The sequence below is a fragment of the Aphelocoma coerulescens genome, unplaced genomic scaffold (genome assembly GCF_041296385.1).
Source record: "Aphelocoma coerulescens isolate FSJ_1873_10779 unplaced genomic scaffold, UR_Acoe_1.0 HiC_scaffold_150, whole genome shotgun sequence".
Taxonomy (NCBI): Eukaryota; Metazoa; Chordata; class Aves; order Passeriformes; family Corvidae; genus Aphelocoma; species Aphelocoma coerulescens.
In genome coordinates this window covers 454,350-479,191 of record NW_027183500.1, presented here as the reverse complement: position 1 = coordinate 479,191, position 24,842 = coordinate 454,350, and the positions used below count along the sequence as shown (strand labels likewise).

The window sequence follows — 24,842 nt, the reverse complement described above, 5'->3', positions numbered from 1 at the left end:
GCACTGGGTGACACTGGGAGGGTGGCACTGGGTGACACTGGGGGGTGACACTGGGTGACACTGGGTAGCACTGGGGGGCACTGGGGGGTGGCACTGGGGGACACTGGGTGACACTGGGGATGGCACTGGGTGGCACTGGGGGGGTGGCACTGGGTGGCACTGGGGATGGCACTGGGTGGCACTGGGTGGCACTGGGGGGGTGGCACTGGGTGGCACTGGGTGTGACACTGGGTGGCACTGGGGGGGTGGCACTGGGTGGCACTGGGGATGGCACTGGGTGGCACTGGGGGGCACTGGGGGGGTGGCACTGGGTGGCACTGGGGATGGCACTGGGTGGCACTGGGTGGCACTGGGGGGGTGGCACTGGGTGGCACTGGGTGGCACTGGGGATGGCACTGGGTGGCACTGGGTGGCACTGGGGGGGTGGCACTGGGTGGCACTGGGTGTGACACTGGGTGGCACTGGGGGGGTGGCACTGGGTGGCACTGGGTGGCACTGGGTGGCACTGGGGGGGTGGCACTGGGTGGCACTGGGTGTGACACTGGGTGGCACTGGGGGGGTGGCACTGGGTGGCACTGGGTGGCACTGGGGATGGCACTGGGTGACACTGGGTGGCACTGGGGGTGGCACTGGGTGACACTGGGTGGCACTGGGGATGGCACTGGGTGACACTGGGGGGTGGCACTGGGTGACACTGGGTGGCACTGAGGGGGTGGCACTGGGTGGCACTGGGTGACACTGGGTGGCACTGGGAGGGTGACACTGGGGGTGGCACTGGGTGACACTGGGTGGCACTGAGGGGGTGGCACTGGGTGGCACTGGGTGACACTGGGTGGCACTGGGGGGGTGGCACTGGGTGGCACTGGGGGTGGCACTGGGGGGTGGCACTGGGTGACACTGGGTGGCACTGGGGGTGGCACTGGGGGTGGCACTGGGGGGTGGCACTGGGTGACACTGGGTGGCACTGGGTGGCACTGGGGGGGTGGCACTGGGTGGCACTGGGTGTGACACTGGGTGGCACTGGGGGGGTGGCACTGGGTGGCACTGGGTGACACGGGGTGGGTGGCAGTGGCCAGGGTGACCCCAGGGTGACACTGGGGGACACTGGGGGATGGGTCTGGGCAACCTTGGGTGGCACTGGGTGGCAGTGGGGGGGTGGCAGTGGCCCAGGGTGACATTGGGGGTGGCACTGGGTGACACTGGGTGGCACTGAGAGGGCAGCACTGGGTGACACTGGGTGACACTGGGGGTGGCACTGGGGGTGGCACTGGGTGACACTGGGTGACACTGGGGGCTGGTGGCACTGGGTGACACTGGGTGGCACTGGGGGTGGCACTGGGTGACACTGGGTGGCACTGGGGGTGGCACTGCGTGACACTGGGGGGTGGCACTGGGTGACACTGGGTGGCACTGAGGGGGTGGCACTGGGTGGCACTGGGTGGCACTGGGTGGCACTGGGTGGCACTGGGGGGGTGGCACTGGGTGGCACTGGGGGGTGGCACTGGGTGACACTGGGTAGCACTGGGGGGCACTGGGGGGTGGCACTGGGGGACACTGGGTGACACTGGGGATGGCACTGGGTGGCACTGGGGGGGTGGCACTGGGTGACACTGGGTGGCACTGGGGATGGCACTGGGTGGCACTGGGTGGCACTGGGGGTGACACTGGGTGGCACTGGGGATGGCACTGGGTGGCACTGGGGGGGTGGCACTGGGTGTGGCACTGGGTGACACTGGGGGGGTGGCACTGGGTGGCACTGGGTGGCACTGGGTGGCACTGGGTGACACTGGGGGGGTGGCACTGGGGGATGGCACTGGGTGACACTGGGGGGGTGACACTGGGTGGCACTGGGTGACACTGGGGGGGTGGCACTGGGTGGCACTGGGGATGGCACTGGGTGACACTGGGGGGGTGGCACTGGGTGGCACTGGGGATGGCACTGGGTGACACTGGGGGGGTGGCACTGGGTGGCACTGGGTGGCACTGGGTGGCACTGGGGGGGTGACACTGGGTGGCACTGGGTGACACTGGGGGGGTGGCACTGGGTGGCAGTGGGTGGCACTGGGTGGCACTGGGTGACACTGGGTGACACTGGGAGGGTGGCACTGGGTGGCACTGGGTGACACTGGGTGACACTGGGAGGGTTACACTGGGTGGCACTGGGTGGCACTGGGAGGGTGGCACTGGGGGGGTGACACTGGGGGGGTGACACTGGGTGGCACTGGGTGGCACTGGGGCTGGTGGCACTGCGGGGACATGGGCACACCACGGTGGGGTCAAAAGGTCAAGAGGTCAACTCATGGTCAAGCCATGGGGGGGTCATTGGGTCAACCCTTGGTCAGTGGTCAACCCTTGGTCAAGCCATGGTGGGGTCAAGGTTCAAGCCATGGTGGGGTCAAGGGGTCAGTGGGTCAGCCCATGGAGAGTCAAGAGGTCAAACCATGGCCACGGTGGGGTCAAGGGGTCAAGCCATGGTCAGTGGTCATCCCTTGGTCAGTGGTCAACCCTTGGTCAGTGGTCAACCCTTGGTCAAGCCATGGTGGGGTCAAGGGGTCAACCCTTGGTCAGTGGTCAACCCTTGGTCAATGGTCAACCCTTGGTCATTGGGTCAAACCTTGGTCAGTGGTCAACCCTTGGTCAGTGGTCAACCTTCGGTCAAGCCATGGTGGGGTCAAGGTTCAAGCCATGGTGGGGTCATTGGGTCAACCCTTGGTCAGTGGTCAACCCTTGGTCAAGCCATGGTGGGGTCATTGGGTCAACCCTTGGTCAGTGGTCAACCCTTGGTCAGTGGTCAACCCTTGGTCAACTCATGATGGGGTCAAGGGGTCAACCCTTGGTCAGTGGTCAACCAATGGTCAGTGGTCAACCCTTGGTCAGTGGTCAACCCTTGGTCAAGCCATGGTGGGGTCATTGGGTCAACCCTTGGTCAGTGGTCAACCTTTGGTCAAGCCATGGTGGGGTCAAGGTTCAAGCCATGGTGGGGTCAAGGGGTCAATGGGTCAGCCCATGGAGAGTCAAGAGGTCAAACCATGGCCACGGTGGGGTCAAGGGGTCAAGCCATGGTCAGTGGTCAACCCTTGGTCAGTGGTCATCCCTTGGTCAGTGGTCAACCCTTGGTCAGTGGTCATCCCTTGGTCAGTGGTCAACCCTTGGTCAAGCCATGGTGGGGTCAAGGGTCAGTAATGGTCAAGCCATGGAGGGGTCATTGGGTCAAGCCATGGTGGGGTCAAGAGGTCAGGCCATGGTCAGTGGTCAACTGTTGGTCAACCCATGGTGGGGTCAAGGGTCATCTGTGGAGGGGTCAAGGGTGGTCAACCTCAACAGCGGTGGGTGGGTCACCTTGTGGTCACTTTGGGGTCACTTTGGGGTCACTTTGGGGTCACTTTGTGGTCACCTTGTGGTCACTTTGGGGTCACTTTGGGGTCACCTTGTGGTCACCTTGTGGTCACTTTGGGGTCGCCTTGTGGTCACCATGAGGTCACTCTGGGGTCAACTTGTGGTCTCCTTGTGGTCACCTTGTGGTCACCTTGAGGTCTCTTTGTGGTCACTTTATGGTCACCTTGTGGTCACTTTGTGGTCACCTTGTGGTCACCATGAGGTCACTCTGGGGTCAACTTGTGGTCTCTTTCTGGTCACCTTGGGTTCACCTTATGGTCACTTTGTGGTCACCTTGTGGTCACTTTGAGGTCACTTTGGAGGCCCCTTTATGGTCACTTTGTGGTCAGTTTGAGGTCACTTTGTGGTCACCTTGGGGTCCCTTTGTGAGCACTTTGGGGTCACCTTGTGGTCACTCTGAGGTCACTCTGTGGTCACTTTGTGGTCACCTTGTGGTCACTCTGCAGTCACTTTGTGGTCACTGCGGTCACTTTGCGGTCACTTTGTGGTCACTTTGAGGTCACTCTGCAGTCACTTTGCGGTCACTTTGCGGTCACTTTGTGGTCACTTTGAGGTCACTTTGTGGTCACTTTGTGGTCACTTTGCGGTCACTTTGTGGTCACTTTGAGGTCACTTTGTGGTCACTTTGTGGTCACTTTGTGGTCAGTTTGTGGTCAGTTTGTGGTCACCTTGTGGTCACTTTGGGGTCACTTTGTGGTCACCTTGTGGTCACTTTGGGGTCACCTTGTGGTCACCTCGTGGTCACCTTGTGGTCACTTTGGAGGCCCCTTTGGGGTCACTTTGTGGTCACCTTGTGGTCACCTTGTGGTCATTCTGCAGTCACTTTGAGGTCACTTTGTGATCACTGCGATCACTTTGTGGTCACCTTGTGGTCACTTTGAGGTCACTTTGTGATCACTGCGATCACTTTGTGGTCACCTTGTGGTCACTTTGGGGTCACCTTGTGGTCACTTTGGGGTCACCTTGTGGTCACCTTGTGGTCACTTTGGGGTCACCTTGTGGTCTCCTTGTGGTCACCTTGTGGTCACCTTGTGGTCTCTTTGTGGTCACTTTATGGTCACCTTGTGGTCACTTTGGGGTCACCTTGTGGTCACCTTGTGGTCACCTTGGGGTTACCTTGTGGTCACCATGAGGTCACTCTGGGGTCAACTTGTGGTCTCTTTCTGGTCACCTTGGGTTCACCTTATGGTCACTTTGTGGTCACCTTGTGGTCACTTTGAGGTCACTTTGGAGGCCCCTTTATGGTCACTTTGTGGTCAGTTTGAGGTCACTTTGTGGTCACCTTGGGGTCCCTTTGTGAGCACTTTGGGGTCACCTTGTGGTCACTTTGTGGTCACCTTGTGGTCACTCTGCAGTCACTTTGTGGTCACTGCGGTCACTTTGTGGTCACTTTGTGGTCACTTTGTGGTCACTTTATGGTCACCTTGTGGTCACTTTATGGTCACTTTGTGGTCACCTTGCGGTCACTTTGAGGTCACCTTGTGGTCACTTTATGGTCACTTTGTGGTCACTTTATGGTCACCTTGTGGTCACTTTATGGTCACTTTGTGGTCACTTTGCGGTCACTTTGTGGTCACTTTGAGGTCACTTTGTGGTCAGTTTGTGGTCACCTTGTGGTCACTTTGGGGGCCCCTTTGTGGTCACTTTGGAGGCCCCTCTGTGGTCACTTTGTGGTCCCTTTGTGAGCACTTTGGGGTCACCTTGTGGTCACCTTGTGGTCACCTTGTGGTCACTGTGGTCTCCTTGTGGTCACCTTGTGGTCACCTTGTGGTCACTTTGTGGTCTCCTTGTGGTCACCTTGTGGTCACCTTGTGGTCACTTTGGGGTCACTTTGTGGTCACTCTGAGGTCACCTTGTGGTCACTTTGTGGTCACCTTGTGGTCACTTTGTGGTCACTTTGTGGTCTCCTTGTGGTCACTTTGGGGGCCCCTCTGTGGTCACTTTGTGGTCCCTTTGTGAGCACTTTGTGGTCTCCTTGTGGTCACCTTGTGGTCACTTTATGGCCACTTTGTGGTCACCTTGTGGTCACCTTGTGGTCACCTTGCGGTCCCTTTGTGGCCACCCCTCCCCCACTCCAGACCACAGAGCCGGCTCCGCCTCCAAACCCCTTTATTGAGCCCCTCCCCCACCCCGGGGCCCCTCCCCCGCCCCTCCCCCACCCCGGCCCCCCCCCCCAACGCCGGCGCCGGGAATGGGGGCGGGGCCGGGAATGGGGGCGGGGCCGGGATTTTTTGGGTGGAATTTTTGGGATTTTTTGAGGTGGAATTTTGGGGATTTTTTGAGGTGGAATTTTGGGGATTTTTGGGGTGGAGTTTTGGGATTTTTTGGGTGGAATTTTTGGGATTTTTTGAGGTGGAATTTTGGGATTTTTTGAGGTGGAATTTTGGGGATTTTTGGGGCGGATGTTTGGGATTTTTTGCGGTGGATTTTTGGGATTTTTGGGGGTGTATTTTTAGGATTTTTTGTGTGGAAATTTAAGGATTTTTTGGGTGGAATTTTTGGGATTTTTGGGGTGGAGTTTTGGGATTTTTTGGGTGGAATTTTTGGGATTTTTCGGGTGGAATTTTTGGGATTTTTGTGTGGATTTTGGGGATTTTTTGGGGCGGATTTTGGGGAATTTTTGGGGCCGTGACCGGGATGTTGTGGGGTGGATTTTTGGGTGGAAATTTTGGGATTTTTTGGGCCGGATTTTTTGGATTTTTGGGACATTTTGGGCTGGATTTTTGGGAGTTTTGGGTGGAAATTTTGGGATGTTTTGGGCTGGATTTTTGGGTGGAAATTTTGGGATTTTTTGGGCTGGATTTTTGGGATTTTTGGGACGTTTTGGGCTGGATTTTTGGGAGTTTTGGGTGGAAATTTTGGGATTTTTTGGGCTGGACTTTTGGGATTTCTTGACGTGGGTTTTTGGGAGTTTTTGTGTGGAAATTTTGGGTGGATTTTTTGGGGTTTTTTTTGAGGTGGAATTTTGGGATTTTCTGGGTGGAAATTTTGGGGGTTTTTGGGGTGGATTTTTTTTGAATTTTGGAGCCGTGACCGGGATTTTTGGGGTGGATTTGTGGGAATTTTTTGGGGTGGATTTTTTGGGATATTTGGGGCTGTGACTGGGATTTTTTGGGGTGGATTTTTGGGATTTTTTTGGTGGATTTTTTGGGATTTTTCGTGGTGGAATTTTTGGGATTTTCTGGGGTGGATTTGGGGATTTTTTGTGGCGATTTTTGTGGATTTTTTGGGGTGGATTTTTGGGATTTTGGGATCCTGGACACCAGGATTTTTTGGGGTGGATTTTGGGATTCTGGACACTGGGATTTTGGAATGGATTTCTTGGGATTTTGGGGCCATGACTGGGATTTCTGGGTGGAATTTTGGGGGATTTTTTATGTGGAATTTTTGGGATTTTTTGGAGTGGCTTTTTGGGATTTTTTGGGGTGGATTTTTTTGGATTTGGGGAGGGGATTTTTGGGATTTTTTGGGAATTCTGGGGTGGATTTTTGGGATTTTTTGGGGTGATTTTTTTTTTTTTTTTGGGTGGATTTTTGGGGATTTTGGGGTGAATTTTTGGAGTGAGATTGTGGGATTTTTGGGGTGGATTTTTGGGATTTTGCCATCCTGGACACTGGGATTTTTTAGAGTGGATTTTTGGGGATTTTGGGGCTGTGACCAGGAATCTGGGGTAAATTTTGGGGATTTTTGGAGTGAGTTTTTGGGGATTTTTGGGGTGGATTTTTTTGGGATTTTTGGGCTGGACTTTTGGGGTGGATTTTTGGGCCGTGACTGGGATTTTTGGGTGGATTTTTTTGGGATTTCAGGCTGGATTTTGGGGATTTTTGAGGTGGATTCTTTTGAATTTCGGCTGGATTTTGGGGGATTTTTGGGGTGGATTTTTTTGAATTTTCAGCTGGATTTTTGGGGTGGATTTTTTGAATTTTGGGCTGGATTTTGGGGGATTTTTGGGGTGGATTCTTGGAAACTTTGGGTTGGATTTTGGGGGATTTTTTAGGCTGGATTTTTTTGAATTTTGGACTGGATTTTTGGGGGATTTTTTTTGATTTTGGGCTGGATTTTGGGGGATTTTTGGGGTGGATTTTTTTTGATTTTGGGCTGGATTTTGGGGGATTTTTGGAGTGGATTCTTGGGGATTTTGGGGGATTTTTGGGGTGGATCTTTTTGAATTTCGGCCTGGATTTTTGGGGGATTTTTGGGGTGGATTAGTGGGGATTTTGGGCTGGATTTTGGGGGATTTTCGGGGTGGATTTTTGGGGGTGGATTTTTGGGGGTGGATTTTTGGGGGTGGATTTTTGGGGGTGGATTTTTTTTGATTTTGGGCTGGATTTTGGGATGGATTTTTGGGGTGGATTCTTGGGGATTTTGGGCTGGATTTTGGGGGATTTTTGGGGTGGATCTTTTTGAATTTCGGGCTGGATTTGGGGGTGGATTTTTTTTTATTTTGGGCTGGATTTTGGGGGATTTTTGGGGTGGATTTTTTAAATTTTTGGCTGGATTTTGGGGGATTTTTGGGGTGGATTAGTGGGGATTTTGGGTTGGATTTTGGGGGATTTTTGGGGTGGATTTTTTTGAATTTCGGGCTGGATTTTGGGCTGGATTTTTGGGGTGGATTTTTTTGAAATTTCAGCTGGATTTTGGGGGATTTTTGGGGTGGATTTTTTTGAATTTTCAGCTGGATTTTGGGGGATTTTTGGGGTGGATTTTTTTGAATTTTGGGCTGGATTTTGGGGGATTTTTGGGAATATTCTTGGGGATTTCGGGCTGGATTTTGGGGGATTTTTGGGGTGGATTCTTGGGGGATTTCGGGGTGCAATTTTGGGGGGATTTTTGGGCTCGTGGGCTCTGGGGGGGTTTGGGGGTGGCCGTGTTGGGGGTCAGTTCTGGGCCATGGTGTCCTGCAGCCAGCGGCCGTAGCGGCAGAGGTTGACGTAGACCCCGGGTTTCCGGGGGTCCCCGCACACCCCCGGCCCCCACGAGGTGATGCCCTGGAGGCGCCCGTTGCACATCAGGGGCCCCCCGGAGTCGCCCTGGGGGGACAAAATCGGGGGGGGGGGGGGGGGGGGCGGAGGGTCAGGGGGAGGACCCCAAAACTTGGGGCAAGATTTTTCCCCAAATCGGCGAAAATTCGGCGAAAATCGGGGCAAGAATTGAGTGAAATCACCCCAAAACCGAATTGACCGAGCATTGGCACAAATGACCCCAAAGCGCCTGAAAATCGCCTCCGAATCGCCCCAAAATGCCTCGAATCACCCCAAAACGGCCTCCAACGACCCCGAAATGGCTCCGAAATCACCCAAGGGACCCAAACCGACCCCAAATCAACCCCGATTGGCCCGAAATCAACCCAAATTCACCCTGCAGTTGCCCCGAACCGGCCGGAACCGGCCCGGGATGGCATCCCTCACCTGGCAGGTGTCGGCGCGGCTGCGGGGCTCCCCGGCACAGACCATGTTGGGCGTGATGGAGTCGGGGTAGATGTGGCGACAGGTGAGCTCGGGGACGATGGTCACCTGGCTGCAGTGCAGGTCCTTGGGGAAGGTCACTGAAAGCACACCAGGGGTCACACCTGGGGTCACCTGGGGTCACTGGTGGGGTCACACCTGGGGTCACTGGTGGGGTCACACCTGGGGTCACAGCTGGGGTTACACCTGGGGTTATTCAGGGTCACACCTGGGGTCACTGGTGGGGTCACACCTGGGGTCACCTGGGGTCACTGGTGGGGTCAGGTGGGGTCACAGCTGGGGTCATATCTGGGGTCTTTCAGGGTCACACCTGGGTCACAGCTGGGGTCATTCAGGGTCACAGCTGGGGTCATTCAGGGTCACACCTGGGGTCACACCTGGGTCACAGCTGGGGTCACCTGGGGTCACACCTGGGGTCATTCAGGGTCACACCTGGGGTTACCTGGGGTCACCTGGGGTCAGCTGGGGTCACTGGTGGGGTCACAGCTGGGGTTACACCTGGGGTCATTCAGGGTCACAGCTGGGGTCAGCTGGGGTCACAGCTGGGGTCACACCTGGGGTCAGCTGGGGTCATATCTGGGGTCACACCTGGGTCATATCTGGGGTCATTCAGGGTCACACCTGGGGTCAGCTGGGGTCAGCTGGGGTCACACCTGGGGTCACAGCTGGGGTCACATCTGGGGTCATATCTGGGGTCACACCTGGGGTCATTCAGGGTCACACCTGGGTCACAGCTGGGGTCACACCTGGGGTCACATCTGGGTCACCTCTGGGGTCACCTGTGGTCATATCTGGGGTCACACCTGGGGTCACCTGGGGTCACCTGGGGTCACATGGGGTCAGCTGGGGTCACACCTGGGGTCCTTCCGGGTCACACCTGGGTCACAGCTGGGGTTACAGCTGGGGTCATATCTGGGGTCACTGGTGGGGTCACACCTGGGGTCACCTGGGGTCACACCTGGGGTCACCTGGGGTCACATGGGGTCAGCAGGGGTCACACCTGGGGTCATTCGGGGTCACACCTGGGGTCAGCTGGGGTCACTGGTGGGGTCATATCTGGGGTCACCTGGGGTCACACCTGGGTCACACCTGAGGTCACAGCTGGGGTCACAGCTGGGTCACCTCTGGGGTCACCTGGGGTCATATCTGGGGTCATTCAGGGTCACCTCTGGGGTCACACCTGGGGTCAGCTGGGGTCACATCTGGGGTCACACCTGGGGTCATTCGGGGTCACACCTGGGTCCCACCTGGGTCCCACCTGAGCAGGTCACACCTGACCTGAGCTCTCACCTGTGCCCAGGGAACGCCTCAATTCCCCCTCACCTGGTCCAGGTGTGCCCTCAGCTGCGGGCGGGCGGAGCCCCACCCTCACCTGTGCCCAGGTGAGCTCTTACCTGTGCCAGGTAACACCTCCTCACCTGTGCCCAGGTACCCCCCTCACCTGTGCCCAGGTAACCCCTCCTCACCTGTGCCAGGTAACCCCTCCTCACCTGTGCCCTTAACCCCTCCCTCACCTGTGCCCAGGTACCCCCCTCCCCCCCCAGACCCCTCACCGGTGCCCAGGTAACCCCTCCTCACCTGTGCCCAGGTAACCCCTCCTCACCTGTGCCCAGGTAAATCCTCCTCACCTGTGCCAGGTAACTCCTCCTCACCTGTGCCAGGTAACCCCCCCTCACCTGTGCCCAGGTAAATCCTCCTCACCTGTGCCCAGGTAACCCCTCCTCACCCACCCCAGGTGCCCTCACCTGTGCCAGGTAACCCCCTCTCACCTGTGCCAGGTAACCCCTCCTCACCTGTGCCCAGTTAACCCCTCCCTCACCTGTGCCCAGGTACCCCCCTCCTCCCCCCAGACCCCTCACCTGTGCCCAGGTAACCCCTCCTCACCTGTGCCCAGGTCACCCCTCCTCACCTGTGCCCAGGTAACCCCTCCTCACCCACCCCAGCTGCCCTCACCTGTGCCAGGTAACCCCCTCTCACCTGCCCAGGTAACCCCTCCTCACCTGTGCCCAGGTAACCCCTCCTCACCCACCCCAGGTAACCCCTCCCTCACCTGTGCCAGGTAACCCCTCCTCACCTGTGCCCAGGTAAATCCTCCTCACCTGTGCCCAGGTACCCCCCTCCCCCCCCAGACCCCTCACCTGTGCCAGGTAACCCCTCCTCACCTGTGCCCCAGGTAACCTCCCCTCACCTGTGCCAGGTAACCCCTCCTCACCTGTGCCCAGGTAACCCCTCCTCACCCACCCCAGGTGCTCCCCCCCACCCCAGCTGCCCTCACCTATGCCCAGGTAACCCCTCCTCACCTGTGCCCAGGTAACCCCTCCTCACCTATGCCCAGGTCCCCCCCCTCGCCCCACCTACCCTCCCCTTTCCCCCCCTGCCCCCCCAGGTGCGCTCACCTTCGGGGCTGGTGGTGGAGCCCCAGCCGGAGATCTGGCAGCTGGTGCCGGGCGCGGCGCAGGTGCGTGCCAGGGGCAGCGGGCTCACCTGGCGGCTCAGGTGCGCGGGCACCTGCAGCCGCAGCAGCATCAGGTCGCCGTCCTTGGAGGTCTCGTTGTAGCCGGGGAAGCGGAAGATCCGCACCGAGCGCCGCCGCTGCTCACCTGGCGCAGGTGCGGCCTCGCCCGCCCCGGTGCCCGCCTCACCTGGCGGGGCCTCGCCCGCGGGGCTTTCGCCCGCCGGGGCCTCACCTGGGCGCACCTGGTGGCGGCCGCGGCCTCCGAGGCGGACGCTGATGGGGCTGAGGGGACGGAGAGAGAGGGGGGACAGGTGAGGGGTGGGTGGCACCTGGGTGGTACCTGGGTGGTAGCCAGGTGGTAGCCAGGTGGTAGCCAGGTGGTAGCCAGGTGGCACCTGAGCCATTCCCGAGTGCCCAGGTGAGCCCCTCCCCATGCCCAGGTGAGTTCCCCATGCCCAGGTGAGTTCCCCGTGCCCAGGTGAGTCCCAGGTGAGCCCTCCCCCCCTCAGGTGTGCCCAGGTGGTCCCTCCCGTGCCCAGGTGAGCCCAGGTGTGCCCAGGTGTGCCCAGGTGGCCCCAGGCGGTCCCTCCTGTGCCCAGGTGACCCCAGGGGTTCCCAGGTGACCCCAGGTGTGCCCAGGTGTGCCCAGGTGTGCCCAGGTGCTCCCTCCCATGCCCAGCTGTCCCCAGGTGTGCCCAGGTGTGCCCAGGTGGCCCCAGCCAGTCCCTCCCGTGCCCAGGTGACTCCACGTGCTCCCTCCCATGCCCAGGTGTGCCCAGGTGTGCCCAGGTGTGCCCAGGTGATCCCAGCCGGTCCCTCCCATGCCCAGGTGACCCCAGGTGACCCCAGGTGGCCCCAGGTGTGCCCAGGTGACCCCAGGTGGTCCCTCCCGTGCCCAGGTGACTCCAGGTGACCCCAGGGGTGCCCAGGTTGTCCCTCCCGTGCCCAGGTGGCCCCAGGGGTTCCCAGGTGACTCCAGGGGTGCCCAGGTGGCCCCAGGTGACCCCAGGTGCTCCCTCCCGTGCCCAGGTGTGCCCAGGTGACCCCAGCCGGTCCCTCCCGTGCCCAGGTGGCCCCAGGGGTGCCCAGGTGGCCCCAGGTGACCCCAGGTGACCCCAGCCGGTCCCTCCCGTGCCCAGGTGGCCCCAGGGGTGCCCAGGTGGCCCCAGGTGACCCCAGGTGACCCCAGCCGGTCCCTCCCGTGCCCAGGTGGCCCCAGGGGTTCCCAGGTGACCCCAGGGGTGCCCAGGTGGCCCCAGGTGACCCCAGGTGTGCCCAGCTGGTTCCTCCCGTGCCCAGGTGACCCCAGGTGTGCCCAGATGGCCCCAGGTGGTCCCTCCCATGCCCAGGTGGCCCCAGGTGACCCCAGGTGTGCCCAGCCGGTCCCTCCCGTGCCCAGGTGACCCCAAGTGACCCAGGTGGCCCCAGGTGGTCCCTCCCGTGCCCAGGTGACCCCAGGGGTGCCCAGGTGGCCCCAGGTGACCCCAGGTGACCCCAGGTGTGCCCAGCCGGTCCCTCCCGTGCCCAGGGGTGCCCAGGTGACCCCAGCCGGTCCCTCCCGTGCCCAGGTGACCCCAGGTGACCCCAGGGGTGCCCAGCCGGTCCCTCCCGTGCCCAGGTGGCCCCAGGGGTGCCCAGGTGGCCCCAGGTGACCCCAGGTGACCCCAGGGGTGCCCAGCCGGTCCCTCCCGTGCCCAGGTGGCCCCAGGTGACCCCAGGGGTGCCCAGGTGTGCCCAGCCCGTCCCTCCCGTGCCCAGGTAGCCCCAGGTGGCCCCAGGTGACCCCAGCCGGTCCCTCCCGTGCCCAGGTGGCCCCAGGTGGCCCCAGGTGGCCCCAGGTGGCCCCAGGTGACCCCAGGTGACCCCAGCCGGTCCCTCCCGTGCCCAGGTGACCCCAGGGGTGCCCAGGTGACCCCAGGTGTGCCCAGCCGGTCCCTCTCGTGCCCAGGTGGCCCCAGGTGGCCCCAGGTGACCCCAGGTGTGCCCAGCCGGTCCCTCTCGTGCCCAGGTGGCCCCAGGTGGCCCCAGGTGACCCCAGGGGTGCCCAGCCGGTCCCTCTCGTGCCCAGGTGGCCCCAGGTGGCCCCAGGTGACCCCAGGTGTGCCCAGCCGGTCCCTCCCATGCCCAGGTGGCCCCAGGTGACCCCAGGTGTGCCCAGCCGGTCCCTCCCGTGCCCAGGTGGCCCCAGGTGACCCCAGGTGTGCCCAGCCGGTCCCTCCCGTGCCCAGGTGGCCCCGTTACCTGGCCGTACCCGGGGGCGTGGCAGTGGGCGGCGGTCAGGACCCACCTGGGCGCCACCAGGGTCCCCCCGCAGATGAAGCGGCGCCCCCGGAAGAGCGCGGCCTGCCAGGGCGGGGCACAGGTGTGGCCCTCCAGCACCCACCTGGGCACCCGCGCGCCTGCGGGGACACGCGGCTGAGGCACCTCTGGGGTCCCCCGGCTGGGTTTGGGGGGTCCCAGGTGGATTTTGGGGGGTCCCGGGTGGATTTTGGGGGGTCCCGGGTGGAATTTGGGGGTCCCAGGTGGATTTGGGGGGTCCCAGGTGGATTTGGGGGATCCCGGGTGGATTTGGGGGATCCCAGGTGGATTTTGGGTGATCCCGGGTGGATTTTGAGGGGTCCCAGGTGGATTTTGGGTGATCTCAGGTGGATTTTGGGGGGTCCCAGGTGGATTTTGGGTGATCCCAGGTGGATTTTGGGTGATCCCAGGTGGATTTTGGGGGGTCCCAGGTGGATTTTGGGTGATCTCAGGTGGATTTTGGGGTCCTCCGGGTGGATTTTTGGGGGTCCCAGGTGGATTCTGGGGTCCCCCGGGTGGATTTTGGGTGATCTCAGGTGGATTTTGGGGTCCCCCGGGTGGATTTTGGGGGGTCCTGGGTGGATTTTAGGGGATCCCAGGTGGATTTTGGGTGATCCCGGGTGGATTTTGAGGGGTCCCAGGTGGATTTTGGGTGATCTCAGGTGGATTTTGGGGGGTCCCAGGTGGATTTTGGGTGATCCCGGGTGGGTTCTGGGGTCCCCCGGGTGGATTTTGGGGGATCCCAGGTGGATTTTGGGTGATCTCAGGTGGATTTTGGGGTCCTCCGGGTGGATTTTTGGGGGTCCCAGGTGGATTCTGGGGTCCCCCGGGTGGATTTTGGGTGATCTCAGGTGGATTTTGGGGTCCCCCGGGTGGATTTTGGGGGGTCCTGGGTGGATTTTGGGGGGTCCCAGGTGGATTCTGGGGTCCCCCGGGTGGATTTTGGGTGATCTCAGGTGGATTTTGGGGTCCCCCGGGTGGATTTTGGGGGGTCCTGGGTGGATTTTGGGGGATCCCAGGTGGATTTTGGGGTGTCCCGGGTGGATTTTGGGGTGTCCTGGGTGGATTTTGGGGTCCCCCGGCTGGATTTTGGGGTCCCCCGGGTGGATTTTGGGTGATCTCAGGTGGATTTTGGGGTCCCCCGGGTGGATTTTGGGGGGTCCCAGGTGGATTTTGGGGGGTCCCGGGTGGATTTTGGGTGATCTCAGGTGGATTTTTGGGGGGTCCCAGGTGGATTTTGGGTGATCTCAGGTGGATTTTGGGGTCCCCCAGGTGGGGTTTTGGGGGGTCTCAGGGGGATTTTGGGGTCCCAGGGGAATTTTGTGGGTGCCCCAGGTGGATTTTGGGGTGTCCCGGCTGGATTTTGGGGTGTCCCAGGTGGATTTTGGGGTCCGCCAGGTGAGGTTTGGGGGGGTCTCAGGGGGATTTTGGGGCTCCCAGGGGGATTTTGGGGTCTCTCAGGTGGATTTTGGGGGGTCCCAGGTGGATTCTGGGTGATCCCGGGCGGATTTTGGGGGTCCCAGGTGAATTTTTGAGGTCTCTCGAGGGAATTTTGGGGTGCCCCAAGGTGGATTTTGGGGTCCCCCAGGTGGTATTTGGGGGGCCCAGGTGAGGTTTTGGGGGTCCCAGGTGAGTTTGGGGGTCCCAGGTGGACTTTGGGGGGGTCCCAGGTGAGGTTCTGGGGTCCTCCAGGTGAATTTTGGGGTGCCCCGGGTGGATTTTGGGGTTCCCAGGTGGAATTTGGGGGGTCCCAGGGGAGGTTTTTGGTTCCCAGGGGGATTTTGGGGTCTCTCAAGTGAATTTTGGAGTCCCCGGCTGGATTTTGGGGGGTCCTGGGTGGATTTTGGGTGATCCCGGGTGGATTTGGGGTGATCCCAGGTGGGTTTGGGGTCCCCCAGGTGGGTTTGGGGTTCCCAGGTGGAATTTGGGGGGTCCCGGTTGAGGTTTTGGGGGTCCCGGTTGAGGTTTTGGGGGTCCCCCGGGTGGATTTTGGGGGTCCCAGGTGGGTTTGGGGGTCCCGGGTGGATTTTGGGTGATCCCGGGTGGATTTTGGGGGGTCCCAGATGGGTTTGGGGGGTCCCGGGTGGATTTTGGGGGGTCCCAGATGGGTTTGGGGGGTCCCGGGTGGATTTTGGGGTGTCCCGGGTGGATTTTGGGGTCTCTCAGGTGAATTTTGGGTGATCCCGGGTGGATTTTGGGGCTCCCAGCTGGCTTTTGGGGTGCCCCGGGTGAATTTTGGGGTGTCCCGGGTGGATTTTGGGGTGCCCCAGGTGGGGATTTTGGGGTCTCAGGGGGATTTTGGGGTCCCAGGTGGATTTTGGGGTCTCTTGGGTGGATTTTGGGGTTCCCGGGTGGATTTTGGGATCCCAGGTGGATTTTGGGGTCTCTCAGGTGGATTTTGGGGTGCCCCGGGTGGATTTTGGGGGTGCCCCGGGTGGATTTTGGGGTGTCCCGGGTGGATTTTGGGGGATCCCAGGTGGATTTTGGGGGGTCCCAGATGGGTTTGGAGGGTCCCGGGTGGATTTTGGGTGACCCCGGGTGGATTTTGGGGTGTCCCGGGTGGATTTTGGGATCCCAGGTGGATTTTGGGGTGTCCCGGGTGGATTTTGGGGTGTCCCGGGTGGATTTTGGGTGACCCCGGGTGGATTTTGGGGTGCCCCGGGTGGATTTTGGGATCCCAGGTGGATTTTGGGGGTGTCCCAGGTGGATTTTGGGGTGCCCCGGGTGGATTTTGGGGTCTCACCTGAGGCCACGGGCAGCAGCAGCAGCAGCAGCAGCAGGAGCTTCATCCCGAGGGGATTCTGGAACACGGCGAGGGAAAAATGGGAATTTTGGGGGGAAAATGGGAATTTTGGAGGGAAAATTGGGGGGAAAAATGGGAATTTTGGGGGGAAAATGGGAATTTTGGGGAAAAATGGGAAATTTGGGGGGAAAACGAGAAATTTGGGAGGAAAAAAGGGAATTTTTGGGGGGAAAAATGGGAATTTTGGGGGGAAATGGGAAATTTGGGGGGGAAAATGGGAATTTTGGGGGGAAAAATGGGAAATTTGGGGGGGGAAATGGGAAATTTGGGGGAGAAAATGAGAAATTTGGGGGAAAAAAATTTGGGGGGGAATGGGAATTTTGGGGAAAAATGGGAAATTTGGGGGGGAAATGGGAATTTTGGGGGGAAAATGGGAAATTTGGGAGGAAAAATGGGAAATTTTGGGGGGAAAAATGGGAAATTTGGGGGGGGAAATGGGAAATTTGGGGGGAAAAATGGGAAATTTGGGGGAGAAAGGGGAAATTTGGGGGGGAAAATGGGAAATTTAGGGGGGGAAATGGGAAAATTTGGGGGGAAAAATGGGAATTTTGGGAGGAAAAATGGGAAATTTAGGGGGGGAAATGGGAAAATTTGGGGGGGAAATGGGAAATTTTGGGGGGGAAATGGGAAATTTGGGGGGAAAAAAATTTGGGGGGAAATGGGAATTTCGGGGGGGAAAAAGGGAAATTTGGGGGGAAAATGGGAAATTTGGGGGGAAAAATGGGAATTTTGGGGGGAAAAATGGGAAATTTGGGGGGAAAAAGGGAATTTTGGGGGGAAAAAGGGGAAATTTGGGGGAGAAAATGAGAAATTTGGGGGGGAAAATGGGAATTTGGGGGAGAAAGGGGAAATTTGGGGGGGGAAATGGGAAATTTGGGGAGAAAAAGGGAAATTTGGGGAGAAAAGGGAATTTTGGGGGGGAAAAGGGGAAATTTGGGGGAGAAAATGAGAAATTTGGGGGGAAAATGGGAATTTTGGGGGGAAAAAGAGGAAATTTGGGGGGGAAAGGGGAATTTTGGGGGAAAATGGGAATTTGGGGGAAAAGGGAAATTTTGGGGGAAAAAGGGGAAATTTGGGGGAAAAAAGGAGGGAAAGGGGGAAAAAGGGAGAAATTTGGGGGGAAAGGGGGAAAGGAAAAGGGGGAAAAAGAGGGAAAAAGGGGAAATTCGGGAAAAAGGGGGGGAAATTTGGGGAAAAAGGGGAAAATGGGAGGAAAATAGGGGGGAAGGGGAAAATTGGGGAAAAGGGAGGAAAAAAGGGAGGAAAAAGGGGGGAAATTGGTGAAAAAGGGGAAAAAGGAGGAAAAGGAGGAAAAGGGAGGAAAAGGGGGGAAATTGGGGGAAAATAGAGGAAAAGGGGGAAAAAGAGGGAAAAAGGGAGGAAAAAGGGGGAAAAGGAGGAAATTCAGGGAAAAGGGAGGAAAAGGGGGGAGAAGAGGAAAAAATGGGGAAAAGGGAGGAAAAAAGGGGAAAATCGAGGAAAGAGAGAGATGGGAAAGGGGGAAATTTGGGAAAAGGGGGAGGAAAAAGGGGGAGGGAAAAGGGGGAAATTTGGGGAAAAATGAGGGGAAAAAGTGAAAAAATGGAGGAAAAATTGAGGAGGAAGAGAGGGGAAAAGGGGAGGGGAAAAGGGGAAAAAATGGGGAAAAATTGCGGAAAAAAGTGGGGGAAAGGAGGAAAAGGGGGAAAAATGGAGGGAAAAATTGAGGAGGAAAAGGGGGAAAAGGGAGGAAATTCAGGGAAAAAGGGGAAATTTGGGGAAAAGGGGGGGAAATGGAGGAAAAATTGGGGAAAAATTGAGGAGGAAAAGGGGGGAAGGGGAGGGGAAAAGAGGGAAATTTGGGGGAAAAGGGGGAGAAAAAGGGAAAAATGGAGGAAAAATTGAGGAGGAAAAGGGGGAAAAGGGGGAAAAGGGGAAATTTGGTGAGAAATTGGGGAAAAAGGAGGAAAAGGGGGGAAAATGGAGGAAAAATTGAGGAGGAAAAGGGGGAAAATGGGAAAAAGGGGAAATTTGGGGAAAAATTGGGGAAAAGGGGGGGGAAAGGGAAAAATGGAGGAAAAATTGGGGAGGAAAAGGTGGAAAAGGGGGAAAAATTGGGGGGAAATTGGGGGAAAAGGGGGGGAAAAGGAGGAAAAATTGGGGAAAAATTGAGGAGGAAAAGGGGGGGAGGGGAAAATTTGGGGGAAAAGGGGGGGAAATGGAGGAAAAATTGAGGAGGAAAAGGGGGAAAAGGGAGGAAATTCAGGGAAAAAGGGGAAATTTGGGGCAAAAGGGGGAAAAGGCAAAAAAAGGAGGGGAAAGGGAGCCGGGAAAAGGGGGGGGAGGGGAAAAGGAAAAGCGGGAATTCCGGGAGTGGGGGAGGGGAAAGGAGGGGGAGGGGAGGAGGGAGCCGGGAAAGGGGGAGGGGAGGGACGGGAACGGGAATTCCGGGAGCCAGGGAAGCGCCGGAACCGGCGAATTCCCGATGGGAAAGGGCCAAAATTCCAACCGGGAAGCGCCGAAATTCCCCTCGGGAGCCCCAAAATTCCCTGGGGAGCCCCAAAATTCCCTCCGGGAGCCCAAAATTCCCTCGGGAGGCCCCAAAATTCCTTTGGGATCCTTCGAAAATTCCCTCGGGGTGTCCCAAATTCCCGCCGGGAAACCCCAAAATTCCCCGGAACTGCCCAAAATTCCTTCGGAAAAGCCCAAAATTCCCTCTGGGAACCCCCCCCCCCCCTCCCCGATCCCCTCAGGATCGCCCGAAGTTCCCTGGGAATCCCCCAAAATTCCACCTGGCAACCCCGGGTCCGCTCTGGATCCCCCAAATCCCCTCGGGATCCCCCAAATCCCCTCGGAAAACCCCGAAATTCCCTCCGGGAACCCCCAAATTTCTTCGGGATCTCCCAAATCCCCTCAGGATCCCCCGAATTTCCCTCGGAAAACCCCGAAATTCCCTGGGGAACCCCGAAATTCCTTCCGGGAACCCCCCAAATTCGCTCGGGATCCCCGAAATTCCCTCGCGACCCCCCAAAATTCCCTCGGGATCCCTCAAATCCCCTCAGGAACCCCCAAAATTCCCTCGGGATCTCCCAAATCCCTTCAGGATCGCCCGAAATTCCCTCGGGAACCCCGAAATCCCCTCGGGAACCCCCAAAATTCCCTCGGGATCTCCCAAATCCCTTCAGGATCGCCCGAAATTCCCTCGGGAACCCCCCAAATCCCCTCAGGAACCCCCAAAATTCCCTCGGGATCCCCCTAAATCCCCTCGGGAACCCCCAAAATTCCCTCGGGATCTCCCAAATCCCTTCAGGATCGCCCGAAATTCCCTCGGGAACCCCCCAAATCCCCTCAGGAACCCCCAAAATTCCCTCGGGATCGCCCGAAATCCCCTCAGGAACCCCCAAAATTCCCTCGGGATCTCCCAAATCCTTTCAGGATCGCCCGAAATTCCCTCGGGATCCCCCCAAATCCCCTCAGGAACCCCCAAAATTCCCTCGGGATCTCCCAAATCCCTTCAGGATCGCCCGAAATTCCCTCGGGATCCCCCCAAATTCCCGCCGAGAAGCCCCGAAGTCGCCGTGGAAAAGCGGGAATTCCCTCCGGATCCCTCGGAATTCCCTCTGGGATCCCCCCCCCACCCCTCCCCCACCCCCCCCCGGAATTCCCGATCCCGGAATTCCCGATCCCGGAATTCCTACCGGGCGCGTCGGGTCCTGTCCCCGCTGCCGGGATCGCTCGGGAAGGAGGAAGCGGCTCCAACGCCTTCGCCTTTAATCCCAAAAAACCCTTCCGGCTCCTGCCGGGGGTGGGAGCCGGGAATTCCCGGGAGCCGGCGCGGAAAAGTGGGAATGGGAGCGGGAAATGGGGAGGGGGAGGTGGGAGAGGGGGAGGGAGGCGAAAAAATGGGAGAGATCCTAAAAAAAATGGGGGGAAATCCGATAGAAATGGGGGAAATCCGATTAAAAATGGGGGAGATCCGATTAAAAATGGGGAAAATCTGATAAAAATGGGAGAGATCCTAAAAGAAATGGGGGAAATCCGATTAAAAATGGGGGAGAGCTGATTAAAAATGGGGAAAATCCTAAAAAAAAATAGGGGAAATCCGATAAAAATGGGGGAAATCTGATAAAAATGGGAGAGATCCTAAAAAAATGGGGGAAATCCGATAAAAATGGGGGAAATCTGATAAAAATGGGGGAAATCCTAAAAGAAATGGGGGAAATCCTAAAAAAATGGGGGAAAATCCGATTAAAAATGGGGGAAATCCGATTAAAAATGGGGGAGAGCTGATTAAAAATGGGGAAAATCCTAAAAAAAATGGGGGAAATCCGATTAAAAATGGGGGAAATCTGATAAAAATGGGAGAGATCCTAAAAAAATGGGGGAAATCCGATTAAAAATGGGGGAAATCCTAAAAAAAAAATAGGGGAAATCCGATTTAAAATGGGGGAAATCCTAAAAAAAATAGGGGAAATCCAATTAAAAATGGGGGAAATCCTAAAGAAAATGGGGGAAATCCAATTAAAAATGGGGGAAATCCTAAAAAAAATGGGGGAGATACGATTAAAAATGGGGAAAATCTGATAAAAATGGGAGAGATCCTAAAAAAATGGGGGAAATCCGATTAAAAATGGGGGAAATCCTGAAAAAATGGGAGAGATCCTAAAGAAAATGGGAAAGATCCGATTAAAAATGGGGGAAATCCTAAAAAAAATGGGGGAAATCCTAAAAAAATGGGGGAAAATCCAATAAAAATGGGGGAAGTCCTAAAAAATGGGAGAGATCCTAAAAAAAATGGGAGAAATCCTAAAAAAAATGGGGGAAATTCTAAAAAAATTGGGAGAGATCCCAGCAAAAATGGAGAAATCCTAAAAAAATGGGGAGGAAATCCTGAAAAATAGGAGAAATCCCCCCAAAAAAGGGAAAAAACCTCCAAAAATGGGAGAAATCCTAAAAAAAATGAGAGAAATCCCCCAAAAAGGGAGCAAAATCCCCGAGAAATGGGGGAAATCCCAAAAAATGGGAGAAATCCCACAAAATGGGAGGAATTCTCAAAAAATGGGGGAAAACTCCAAAAAATGGGAGAAATCCTACAAAAAAAAAGGGAGAAATCCTAAAAAAAAATGGGAGAAATCCCCAAATTTGGGGATTTCAGGTGCGTTCCAGGACTTGGGAAGCTGCGGATGCGTCAGGATCGACCCCAAAATCTGGGAATTGACCCCAAAAAGGGAAAATTGACCCCAAAATCTGGGAATTGACCCCAAAAAGGGGGAATTGACCCCAAAAATCTGGGATCGACCCCAAAATCTGGGAATTGACCCCAAAAAGGGGGAATTGACCCCAAAAATCTGGGATCGACCCCAAAATCTGGGAATTGACCCCAAAAAGGGGGAATTGACCCCAAAATCTGGGAATCGACCCCAAAAATCTGGGAATTGGCCCCAAAAATCTGGGATTGGCCCCAAAATCTGGGAATCGACCCCAAAATCTGGGAATTGGCCCCAAAAATCTGGGATTGGCCCCAAAATCTGGGAACTGACCCCAAAATCTGGGAATTGGCCCCAAAATCTGGGATTGGCCCCAAAAATCTGGGATTGACCCCAAAAATCTGGGATTGGCCCCAAAAATCTGGGAATTGGCCCCAAAATCTGGGAATTGGCCCCAAAAAGGGGGAATTGACCCCAAAAATCTGGGAATTGGCCCAAAAATCTGGGAATTGGACCCAAAAAGAGGGAATTGACCCCAAAAATCTGGGAATCGGCCCCAAAATCTGGGATTGACCCCAAAAATCAGGGAATTGACCCCAAAAATCTGGGAATTGACCCCAAAAAGGGGGAATTGACCCCAAAAATCTGGGAATCGACCCCAAAATCTGGGAATTGGACCCAAAAAGAGGGAATTGACCCCAAAAATCTGGGATTGGCCCCAAAAATCTGGGATTGACCCCAAAATCTGGGATTGACCCCAAAAATCTGGGATTGACCCCAAAAATCTGGGAATCGGCCCCAAAATCTGGGAATTGGCCCAAAAATCTGGGAATTGGACCCAAAAAGAGGGAATTGACCCCAAAAATCTGGGATTGACCCCAAAAATCTGGGAATTGGCCCCAAAATCTGGGAATTGACCCCAAAAATCTGGGAATTGGCCCCAAAATCTGGGATTGACCCCAAAAATCTGGGAATCGACCCCAAAAATCTGGGAATCGACCCCAAAATCTGGGAATTGGCCCCAAAATCTGGGAATTGACCCCAAAAATCTGGGATCGACCCCAAAATCTGGGAATTGACCCCAAAAAGGGGGAATTGACCCCAAAATCTGGGAATCGACCCCAAAAATCTGGGAATTGGCCCCAAAAATCTGGGATTGGCCCCAAAATCTGGGAATCGACCCCAAAATCTGGGAATTGGCCCCAAAAATCTGGGATTGGCCCCAAAATCTGGGAACTGACCCCAAAATCTGGGAATTGGCCCCAAAATCTGGGATTGGCCCCAAAAATCTGGGATTGGCCCCAAAAATCTGGGATTGGCCCCAAAAATCTGGGAATTGGCCCCAAAATCTGGGAATTGGCCCCAAAAAGGGGGAATTGACCCCAAAAATCTGGGAATTGGCCCAAAAATCTGGGAATTGGACCCAAAAAGAGGGAATTGACCCCAAAAATCTGGGATTGACCCCAAAAATCTGGGATTGACCCCAAAAATCTGGGAATCGGCCCCAAAATCTGGGAATTGGCCCCAAAATCTGGGAATTGGACCCAAAATCTGGGATTGACCCCAAAAATCTGGGAATTGACCCCAAAAATCTGGGAATCGACCCCAAAATCTGGGAATTGGCCCCAAAATCTGGGAATTGACCCCAAAAATCTGGGAATTGACCCCAAAATCTGGGAATTGGCCCCAAAAATCTGGGATTAGCCCCAAAAATCAGGGAATCGACCCCAAAATCTGGGAATTGACCCCAAAAAGGGGGAATTGACCCCAAAAATCTGGGAATTGGCCCAAAAATCTGGGATTGGCCCCAAAACTTTGGGATTTTGGGGTTCTGGGCCGGGATCGGCTCCTGATTGACCCCAGCAGCTCCCAGTTCATCCCAGTTCAGCCCAGTTCAATCCCAGTTCAAGCCCAGTTCAATCCCAGTTCAATCCCAGTTCATCCCAGTTCAGCCCAGTTCAATCCCAGTTCAGCCCAGTTCAATCCCTGTTCAATCCCAGTTCAATCCCAGTTCAATCCCAGTTCAAGCCCAGTTCAATCCCAGTTCAATCCCAGTTCAGCCCAGTTCAGCCCAGTTCAATCCCTGTTCAATCCCAGTTCAATCCCAGTTCAGCCCAGTTCAGTCCCAGTTCAGCCCAGTTCAGCCCAGTTCAGCCCAGTTCAATCCCAGTTCAGCCCAGTTCAATCCCAGTTCAGCCCAGTTCAATCCCAGTTCAATCCCTGTTCAATCCCAGTTCAATCCCAGTTCAGCCCAGTTCAGCCCTGTTCAACCCAGTTCAATCCCTGTTCAATCCCAGTTCAGCCCAGTTCAATCCCAGTTCAATCCCAGTTCAGCCCAGTTCAGCCCAGTTCAATCCCTGTTCAATCCCAGTTCAATCCCAGTTCAATCCCTGTTCAATCCCAGTTCAATCCCAGTTCAGCCCAGTTCAATCCCAGTTCAATCCCAGTTCAAGCCCAGTTCAATCCCAGTTCAATCCCAGTTCAAGCCCAGTTCAGCCCAGTTCAGCCCAGTTCAATCCCAGTTCAATCCCAGTTCAAGCCCAGTTCAGCCCAGTTCAGCCCAGTTCAATCCCAGTCCAATCCCAGTTCAGCCCAGTTCAATCCCAGTTCAATCCCAGTTCAGCCCAGTTCAATCCCAGTTCAGCCCAGTTCAGCCCAGTTCAATCCCATTTCAATCCCAGTTCAATCCCAGTTCAGCCCAGTTCAATCCCAGTTCAATCCCAGTTCAATCTCAGTTCATCCCAGTTCAGCCCAGTTCAATCCCATTTCAATCCCAGTTCAATCCCAGTTCAGCCCAGTTCAATCCCAGTTCAAGCCCAGTTCAATCCCAGTTCAATCCCAGTTCATCCCAGTTCAGCCCAGTTCAATCCCAGTTCAGCCCAGTTCAATCCCTGTTCAATCCCAGTTCAATCCCAGTTCAATCCCAGTTCAAGCCCAGTTCAATCCCAGTTCAATCCCAGTTCAGCCCAGTTCAGCCCATTTCAATCCCTGTTCAATCCCAGTTCAATCCCAGTTCAGCCCAGTTCAGTCCCAGTTCAGCCCAGTTCAGCCCAGTTCAGCCCAGTTCAATCCCAGTTCAGCCCAGTTCAATCCCAGTTCAGCCCAGTTCAATCCCAGTTCAATCCCTGTTCAATCCCAGTTCAATCCCAGTTCAGCCCAGTTCAGCCCTGTTCAACCCAGTTCAATCCCTGTTCAATCCCAGTTCAGCCCAGTTCAATCCCAGTTCAATCCCAGTTCAG

General features: G+C 56.4%; 1 protein-coding gene across 1 annotated transcript; it reads right to left on the bottom strand.

The window, feature by feature from the left end:
• Positions 1-7,661: 7,661 nt before the first annotated feature.
• Positions 7,662-20,144, bottom strand: LOC138100878 (kallikrein-14-like). The gene is made up of 7 exons (XM_068998706.1): positions 20,095-20,144; positions 16,358-16,415; positions 13,568-13,715; positions 11,549-11,598; positions 11,258-11,461; positions 8,805-8,941; positions 7,662-8,426 (listed from the first exon to the last, which is right to left on the bottom strand). The coding sequence occupies exons 2-7, from the start codon at positions 16,401-16,403 to the stop codon at positions 8,274-8,276; spliced, it is 738 nt and encodes a 245-aa protein (XP_068854807.1). The 5' UTR covers positions 16,404-16,415; positions 20,095-20,144; the 3' UTR covers positions 7,662-8,273.
• Positions 20,145-24,842: the final 4,698 nt, after the last annotated feature.